General features: G+C 47.8%; 1 protein-coding gene across 3 annotated transcripts in view; it reads left to right on the plus strand.

Moving 5' to 3' along the window:
* The window catches only part of EPHX2 (epoxide hydrolase 2), a 66414-nt gene that overhangs the window by 56059 nt on the left and 450 nt on the right, over window positions 1-9905 (plus strand). For 2 of the 3 annotated variants that reach the window (XM_070045815.1, XM_030879097.2), the window contains 2 exons: window positions 1118-1176; window positions 1320-3780. The exons of the other annotated variant lie outside the window; for it this stretch is intronic. In XM_070045815.1, the coding sequence (XP_069901916.1) occupies window positions 1118-1176; window positions 1320-1398 (138 nt within the window). In that variant the 3' untranslated portion in view covers window positions 1399-3780. Of the gene's footprint in view, window positions 1-1117; window positions 1177-1319; window positions 3781-9905 lie in introns of those variants that run through there. 3 annotated transcript variants of the gene reach the window in all.

Below are 9905 nucleotides of genomic sequence, written 5' to 3' on the forward strand. Positions count from 1 at the left end.
GCCAGGCTGAGCTGTGTGGACCTATGGGTGAGGGGACCGTTGAGGTGGAGAGATGGGTGTCAAACCGTGTTGTGGAAGCACACTCTGCTGAAAGTGTGGGGCTTGGTAGGGATTGGGAGGCCTGCAGGTGGGGTCCCCGTGACGGCTCGTGCACCCTGGCTGGATGCTGAGAGCGTTCGCCTGCCCTTGGCCGTGGCTTTGTTAGTTAGCATCATCCAGTGCGGTGGAGAGAGCGTGATTCAAGGCGTGTTGCCAAGGACGCCCTTTGTGGGTGGTGGTGCCAGTCCGGGGAGGGCTGTGACCCACTTTGGGGATTCAGGCGCCGAAAGGGAGACTGAACAGCCCTGCGTGCAGACCACCAGGGAGGAGGGAGGCGACGTGGGAAGGGGACGCAGTCATGGCTACAGGGCAAGAGCCAAGCTCGACCCGCCATTTTCCAGGCTGTGAACGGGCCAAGTCCTAATGGTTCTGGAGGGAGACAGTCTGTTGTGATGAGTATGGGTCAGCCTGAATTTGAATCTTAGCTCAGCCACTCTCTGTGTGGCCTTGGGCCAGTTACCTAACCTCTCTGAGCCTTCATATTACCCAAAGGATCATGGTCAAAGATAAATAAGGCAGGGCTTCCCTGGCGGCGCAGTGGTTAAGAATCCGCCTGCCAGTGCAGGGGACATGGGTTCGAGCCCTGGTCCAGGAAGACTCCACATGCTGCAGAGCAACTAAGCCCATGAGCCACAACTACTGAGCCTGCGCTCTAGAGCCCGCGTGCCAGAACGACTGAAGCCCACGTGCCTAGAACCCGTGCTCCGCAACAAGAGAAGCCACCGCAATGAGAAGCCCGCGCACCGCAACGAAGAGTAGTCCCTGCTCGCCACAACTAGAGAAAGCCCGCACGCAGCAACGAAGACCCAATGCAGCCAAAAATAAATAAATAAAATAAATAAATGTATATAATAAAAAGATAAATAAGGCAGTGCATGTGGAGCACCTAGCACACAGTAGGAGCTTGATCAGTGGTCATTCCCTTCCTAAATCACGCGGGGTTTTCAGGGGGGCGGCCCACCGGGAGCAGAGAACTTGCCTTCTGCCATTTACTTTTTCGGGTGGGGTTTTCTTCCAGATCCCTCACCTGAAAAGGGGTCACATTAAGGACTGTGGACACTGGACACAGATGGAGAAGTAAGGAGATGGCGGTCCCTGGGTGGGGGACGTCAGGGCTCCCTGTTCGCCTCCAATAAGCCGCTTGCTTTACCACCCCTGCCTTGGCCTGAGTGAGGGAGTGCGTCCAGACAGATGCGAATTGCCTTCTGTTCCCGTTCCAGGCCCACAGAGTTGAATCAGATCCTCATTGAGTGGCTGGAGACCGACGCCAGCGACCCACCGGGGGTGTCGAAGCTTTAGGGTGTGACGTGTGTCAGCCGCCAGCAGGCAGTCCAACCGCTCCATCTGCTGGGGCGCTTCTCTGGTACCCGGATGGGGCCTTACCCGCATCTCTCAAAACCAGCAGCGTCGTTCTCAAGGGGTTTGCAGCAAAGAGTGATTTTCTCTAAATGAAATGAGTCAGATTTGACATAATTTTATATATAGGAAAAATCACGTGTGATTAATCCTCTGGGTATAAACGTATCGCTTTATGTCTAAGGATGGTTAGTGTTCTGTGGGGGACAGAACGGGATGGCCAGGGGGTGATTTCTCTTTGATAATCAAGTCAGCGTTTTGATGATGCAAAATCAGCAATTTAGAAGCTTTTCAGCAGAGATGGGAACCCTTTATTCAATAAAATGAAGACAACTGGCTTAGTGCTGTTTGAGTTCTTGGGAGAAAAGCAGAGTGATTGTTCTAAGAAAGTATCGCGTTTGGGTGAACACTGTTTCCTCTGCTCTGACTCTACGAGTCTCTGCATGATCCGGAACAGTGCTCTCTGGTAGAACTTTCTTTTTTTATTAATTTATTTTGTTGAAGTATAGTTGATTTACAATGTGTTAATTTCTGCTGTAGAGCAAAGTGATTCAGGTACATATGTGTATCCATTCTTCTTCATATTCTTTTCCATGATGGTTTATCACAGGATATTGAATATAGTTCTCTGTGCTATACAGTAAGACTTTGTTGTTTATACATTCTATAGGTAGTAGTTCGCAACTGCTAATCCCAAACTACTAATCCATCCCTCCCCCACCCCCCTCCCCCTTGGCAACCACAAGCCTGTTCTCTATGTCTGCGAGTCTGTTTCTGTTTTGTAGATAAGTTCATTTGTATCATATTTCAGATTCCACATGTAACTGGTATCATATGGTTTTTGTCTTTCTCTGACTTACTTCACTTAGTATGACAACCTCTAGGTCCATCCATGTTGCTGCAAATGGCAGTATTTCATTCTTTTTTATGGCTAATATTCCACATCTTCGTTCCCCATTCATCTGTTGATGGACACTTAGGTTGCTTCCATGTCTTGGCTATTGTAAATAGTGTCGGAACAAACATAGGGTGCATGTGTCTTTTCAAACTATAGTTTTCTCCAGATATATGCCCAGAAGTGGGATAACAGGCTCAGATGGCAACTCTATTTTTAGCTTTTTGGGGAACCTCCATACTGTTTTCATAGTGGCTGCACCAATTTATATTCCCGTGCAACTTTCTGACACGATTGAAATGGTCGGTTCTGTGCTACCAGATAGAGTGGCCACCAGCCACGCGTAGCCATGTGCCCTGTCTCCCTGCTCTGTTGGCATGGTGTGCTCACCAATCTATGTTCACCTCCCTCGCTGCTCTTTCTGCAGGGCAAGCTTGTGGACAAGGTGGTGTCTCCAGGCTGAATTCTGAATTAGGATGAATGTAAATTAACCAGGCAGAAAAGGGTACGTATGTCCAGGTGTGTGCAGAAAGCAAGGGGCAGCTTAGAAATGTTAACAGCGATCATTCTTAAATACCCCTGTGTGCCTGGAGCCCTACACTGACCAACTCTTATCCTTCCCATTTAACAGATGGGAAAACTGAGGTTCAGATAATTTGCCCAAGGTCACTTGGCTCCTGCGGGGCAGAGCCTAGATTCAGATGCATGCTGTCTGGTTCTGCAGGCTGAGCTCCATCTACCAAAAGCTCTTTTCTTTTCTGAATCTGGGGTGAGACTACCCAGATCAAATCCCTGCTCGGCCACTGACCACAGAGTGACCTCGAGAAAGAGGTCACTGTGCTTCAGTTTCCTCCAGTAGAAAAGGACATTAATAGCACCAAACTCATAGGTGGTCGTGAGTATTAAATGAGTGAATACATACAGGGCCCTAGAACGGTGCCTGGCACACGGGACTTGCTAATGAAGTATTAGCCATAAAATTTCCGGTTTATCCCAGGATGAGGCTTCTGAGGGCTTTAAACTTCCAGCCAGCCCACCACCACCTCCTCCCTTTTGGATCAGAGAATTAAAGGACTCATTTAAAAAGCAAATGTGTGCTCTGGGGGAATGCCTACAGCAGCCGGCTAACATTATTTCACTAACTGCGTGTGTCCAGGCTTATCTGTCCAGAATTGGTGGGAGGAAACAAGAATCTTAGAACATCTCTCATCTGAAGAAGCACAAGTAGGCAAACCTATTCGGCCTATCTCCATTTCCAGTATTCTACCCAGTAATCTCTGTAAACCATTCAAAATGTTCAGAAATTCTACTCTTTCGGCAAATAAGGGCCGGACGAATCTAGTTCGTAGCATTGCAACACAAATATCACCAGTCATACAAGATTGAGGGTCATAAAAAAAACGCTCCTTTGGAAAAGGTCTTTAGGTCATTCCCGAAAATACTTTTCAGATGCCTTGTTAACTACAAGTTGTTTGAAGTATGTTCAAATTGATTTGATTTAAAAATGTTATTTTTATTTCAGACTACAAAGGGCATAAATAACAAGTGTATTTACCTCTGCAGAGGGAAATAGCTTTTTAAAAGAGGCATGGAAGACCCCACCCACGTATCAGTGAGATCATAGAGCTCCCTCCAGGGAGCTGAGATCACTCCCAGGTTCTGTCCTCACACTCGGTGGCTGTCAACTAGCAGGGTCCAAGGTTTCCAGGAGAAATATCTTCTAAAGATGCATCTATTTAGAACATGCGACAAAAAGCTATTCCTGTCTCTCTTGGGGTATAACGAACCCACGGTTTTAGGCCTGGAAGTGACTCTAAGGCCCACTGTTCACACTGACATTACCATGAGCACAAATTAAAACTAAACAATGGTTAAAATATGTAGGTCAGAAGCTCAAAGGTTTTGGCAACAAGAATTGGGTGGGAAATGTCATGCCTCGCAGTTCAAAGGAATCCATCTGGCCACACATAAAATACTTTCTTGGCACTTGTGGAAGTTTCTCCCCAGTGTTGGCCGCTGCACCCAATTGTTAATTGTTTCTTCTGCCAGACTGTCAGCTTCTTGGGATTGGAGCCTGCCTGTCTAGGTGATTCATCCTTGACCCTAGCCCAGCGCATGCCTGGTGTTTTGAATGGGTAAATGAGTTAGTTTCAAATGCTTAGTATTTGATGTCCTGCTTCATGAGATGGATGACCAATGGTCTGAGTCTTTTCACCGTCCCAAGCCTCGGTAGATCTCTTACTGTTGGCGTGTGTGCCGATAGCACTGAATTCAGGAGAAGACATCCAGATTCTAGACATCTGCACATCTTCCCTAGGATCCGTTGGATAAACCACGAGGGTATGTCACTGAGCTTCTGCTTCACGAGACAAATACGATAATTATTCTAATACCACAGTTGAAGCATTTAAAGATACTGTAGGTTTTTACAGCTTTCATATTGATGAGGTGTGGGTAGTCATCGTGGCAGTTTACCTAAATACATTTTGTCTTATTTCCATACATATTTCCTGGATTTTGAGGCTGGTACCTGCTTTAGAAAGAATACCAGTGATACCCCTATTCCTGTAAATTCACTTTTTAAAAGTTGCGGTCAGACTTGCGTAACATAAAATTTACCATTTTTCAGTGCACAGCTCAGTGGCATTAAGTACATTCACATGGCTGTGTAGCCATCACCACCGTCCATCTCCACAACCTTTTCATCTTCCCAAGCAAGCCTGTCCCCATTAAACACTCACTCTCTTTTCTCCATCCCCCAGTTCCTGGAAACCCCCATTCTAGTTTCCGTCTCTATAAATCTGGCTCCTCTAGTTACTTCATATAAGTGGATTCATACCGTATTTGTTCTTTTTGTAACTGGCTTTATTTCACTTAGTATAAGATCCTGTCAGGGAGGAAGAAAACTTTCCTCTACCCTTCCATGTTCTTCTGGCTGGTCTAAGAATTAAATTGACATGAGATAGATTAACAGGAAAGATCAAATTTAATTTTGCACATAACGGGAACCCTACATACGTGAGAGGGTCAGAGAGAGAAAAGTAAAATGAGGTATATGTACCCCCCTGAGCTAAGGAATGGGATAGGAGCCTGGGGCTTCCAAGGACAGGAGGCCCTTCACAGGATGGTAAAAGGAAGAGCAGATGCTGGGTACTTAGGTATTTGCCCTGCCATATACATGGTGCCACTCAGACAGAATTTATCTCCGGTAATAACTCTTTTCTGGGAAAAATCCCCAATTTAAATTCTTGTAGGTAGTTGAGGAAGGAGCAGTAGTTTCTCTTGAACCCACAGGAGCTCTATTGCCTTTAGCTCCTCGTGCAAAAGTAACACACTCTGGGGAGGCTCGTTCTGAGCCCCTGAAATCCTCAAGGTTCGTCCATGTTGTGGCCTGTGTCAGAATTTCCTTCCTTTTTAAGGCTGAATAATATTGTGTTGTATGTATATTCCACATTTTGTTGATCCAGTCATACATCAGTTGAGACTTGGGTGTACAAGTAAGTATCTCTTAAAGGCCCTGCTTTCAGGTCTTCTGTGTACGTACCCAGAGGTGGGATTGCTGGATCGCACGGGAATTCTCTCCATGGTAGTGTTTTCCACACGGACTGAAGCATTTTACATTCCCATCAGCAATGCCGAGGGTTTCAGTTTCTCCGCATCATCATCGTCACTCGTCGTTTTCTGAGTTTTGGGTAATAGCCATCCTAATGGGTTTGAAGGGGCATCTCTTTGTGGTTTGGATTTGCATTTCCCTAGTACTAAGTGACGAGCATCTTTTCATGTGCTAGTCACCATTTGTATATCTTCTTTGGAGAAATGAGCATTCTTTGCCCGTTTTTAAATCAGGGTTGGGTTTTGGTTGTTGTAGGAGTTCTTTATATACTCTGGATATTAATCCATTATACGATTTGCAAATATTTTCTCCCATTCTGCAGGTCATAAACTCACTTTTTAATCAAGTAGAAATTTACTTCCAGTTTTAAAACGACCTGGGTTAGGACCTAACCTCTGTTTTGTATGTAGTTCCTTACTGTTTTGCATAAAGTTGCTGCCAAGATGGATGGGCAGAACGCCTCAGCACTGGGGAGCTTGTGTGACTGTTTGGCTTGTATCAGAATTTGGAAGACAAAAACAAGTCTTTGTTTATGCAAATCAAGGTAAGAAGAATCCAGAGAAAGCCCCAAACAGTGGTCTTGGTTGCCATTGGAATAGATTGAGGAGATGTATTATTTGGTCAGTGTTTCCATCAGTTATCCTGGATTGAGATGGAAGGGAACCCTAAGAAGCAGGGGATGCTTTAAACCTTGCCATCCAGCTTTGTCATTTGTTGAATGAAAACAAATGAACTTTATGCCTTACAGAAGCCTTTTTATTTATTTATTTTTAATAGATCTTTATTGGAGTATAATTGCTTCACAATACTGTGTTAGTTTCTGTTGCCCGACAGAGCGAATCAGCCATCTGCATACACATGTCCCCATATCCCCTCCCTCTTGAGCCTCCCTCCCCCCCCATCCCCCCCCAGGTCATAGCAAAGCACCGAGTAGCTCTCCCCGTTCTGTGCTGCTGCTTCCCACCAGCCAGCTATTTTACATTCGGTACAGCAGCCTTTTTATTTTTATTTATTTTTACATCTTTATTAGAGTATAATTGCTTTACAATGGTGTGTTAGTTTCTGCTTTATCACAAAGTGAATCAGCTATACATATACATATGTCCCCATATCTCTTCCCTCTTGCGTCTCCCTCCCTCCCACCCTCCCTATCCCACCCCTCCAGGTGGTCACAAAGCACCAAGCTGATCTCCCTGTGCTATGTGGCTGCTTCCCACTAGCTATCTACCTTAAGTTTGGTAGTGTATATGTGTCCATCAGCCTTTTTTTTTAATTTAATTAATTTAATTTATTTATTTATGGCTGTGTTGGGTCTTCGTTTCTGTGCGAGGGCTTTCTCTAGTTGTGGCAAGCGGGGGCCACTCTTCATCGCGGTGCGCGGGCCTCTCACTATCGCGGCCTCTCGTTGTAGAACACAGGCTCCAGACACGCAGGCTCAGTAATTGTGGCTCACGGGGCTAGTTGCTCTGCGGCATGTGGGATCTTCCCGGACCAGGGCTCGAACCCGTGTCCCCTGCATTGGCAGGCAGATTCTCAACCACTGCGCCACCAGGGAAGCCCCATCAGCCTTTTTAAAGAGAACGAGCTGGCTGAGTGGGACTAGGAAGTATATCTACCGATCAGAAATCATTAAACACTCTTCTAAATGTTCACAGTGTTTCAAAGAAATATGTTAAGTTACCATGTACAAATTGTATATTAAGGACTCGTTTTCACTGATTAATAAGCACAGGAGGGGAAATGATTTTTAAAGAAAGCTTCAGCGGCCATCGAGATGGTAACATTAATTTCCCTTGCCAGCAAATGTTTGAAAAAGTTGAGACTCAGCAAATATAGAACAAGCTGAGTCCTTCAGACAAGAAGAAATGAGCAATATACCATCGACCTCAACCACGAGGTGGTGGCGAGGCAGATTCAATTAACTGACAGACACCATTTTTGCTGATCTTTATATTTCTTTTCATGTCATTTTTTTTTTTTTCCATAAAGGCGATTCATAAAAGTGATGCGACTGGCTTGGGGGTGAGGGAAGAAGCGTTCCATGCAAGGGCGGTAGCACAGGGTGAAGAAAGCAAGCCTGGTGGGTGACTCCAGCCTTCAGGAAATCTCAGCAGAGGAGGGAGGGGAGCCTGCAGGCAGTCTGGGGACACAGTCCAGGCCCACCGACACCCATGGCATCCAGCTTCTGGAATGTCCTGCCTCAGAATGCATTCACCCAAAGGAGAAAAACTGGCTTCCACTGTAGTTGCAGAGGAACATCTGTGGGTGGGCACGGGGTACATTTTGCCTGAAGCTGTGGGACAGGGCTTGAGGGTGAGCGGGAAGCAAGCTATTTATTTGGGGTGGCATCGGGCTGTCCCCTCCCCTTCTTGCCAGGGGCCTCTTGGCCCTCCTGGCATGATGCTTGCCCCTCCCCATCTGGTGGCCACAGCCCCTGGACCCCCTTCCAACTCGGAGGAGGGACAGTAGCCAACCTGGTAGGTGCTTTCTCCATCCCTCAGCCCTTGGGCCTCCCTGCTGCACCCCTACCAAGGCCTGCCTCTCCCAGGCAGGGAGCCTATGGGGAGGTGCCCTCGGGTGATTGGAGCACCCTGGCCCTGACTTCCACCAGGGACGGCCCGAGGGAAACAGCGCAGAGGCGAGAGGGCTTGTTCTTCTCCCGCATGAAGTCCTTGGTGGAGACCCTAGCACAGGGGCTTGCAGGCGGCCACAGCAGAGAACCACAGACTGAGTGGCTTCAACAACGGACACTCGTGGTCTCACAGCTCTGGAGGCTGGAAGTGTAAGGCCAAGCAGTCGGCAGGGTTGGTTTCTCCTGAGGCCTCTCTCCTTGGCGTGTAGACAGCCGTCTTCTCCCTGCGTCCTCACTTGGCCTTCCGTTTGTGTCTGTGTCCTAATCTCCTCTTATTTAGACACAGTCATATTGAATCAGGGCCCATTCCAATGACCTCATTTTAACTTTACCTCTAAAAATCCTATCTCCAAATACAGTCACATTCTGAGGTCCTGGGGGTTAAGGCTTCAACCTAGGAACTTGGTGGGGGGAACACGATTCAGCCCATAACACAGGTCCCAGCTCTTGTGCCAAATCGGCTCCTTTCTGTGGCCCTGAGCTCTGCAGATTCCTCACCCATACCTGGGACTTTCCCCTCTGCTGTTGAGCTGCTGCTAAGCGATCATAAACAACGGCATCTCCACTAGTTGGGCTCTCCCTGTGGGGAGCACATGGCTACCACTCCCCCTCAGCACACAACCTTGCAGTTGGGGAGTGTGATCACACACACACACGCATGCACACGCACACACATATGCACCTGGCAGCTGGAGAAGATCCTGGTTTGGAGGACACAGGTGTCCCCCAACCCCCATTCCAGAACTTCTTCTGTGTATATCTGACCCCAAGCTCCGATCCTCCAGCCCGGCCTCGCCTCCAAAACGCTTCCCGCTAGACCCCAGCTCTTGGCTTGGAGAGATCGAATGCCAAGATGCTCAGTGACTGATTAATCTATTCATTGCACAAACGTGCCTCAGAGGCTGGTGCGGTGCCAGGCACTGAGCCAAGGGGTGGTGACGTGGACAGGGACGTCCCAAGGAGCCTGCCACCGAAAGCTCAACGCTGGGGGCAGATGCAAGAGCTTGAAACCTTTTCCAGCGCTGATGGTGTCCCGGGGCTCCTCAGACGTCTGCTCTAACCTTTATGTCCACCCAGAGGATTAGGCAAAAGTGCCACCACTTTATTGGAGAGAAAACCGAGCTTCACAGAGGTTAACCGACAAGGCATGGAAGAGGAACCCAGGTCTGCCTGCCTTAAGGCCTGGGGAAGGAAGACCTCAGCTAGAAGACTCTGCCTGGTCCGAGTGTCACTCGTCCGCCCCCCCCCCATACCCCGTCCCCTGCGCCCCCGTGCTACAGCCACCAGCATCCCGTTCTGTCTCCCTATAG

This window comes from Globicephala melas, chromosome 6 (assembly GCF_963455315.2).
Source record: "Globicephala melas chromosome 6, mGloMel1.2, whole genome shotgun sequence".
In the NCBI taxonomy this organism is placed as follows: Eukaryota; Metazoa; Chordata; class Mammalia; order Artiodactyla; family Delphinidae; genus Globicephala; species Globicephala melas.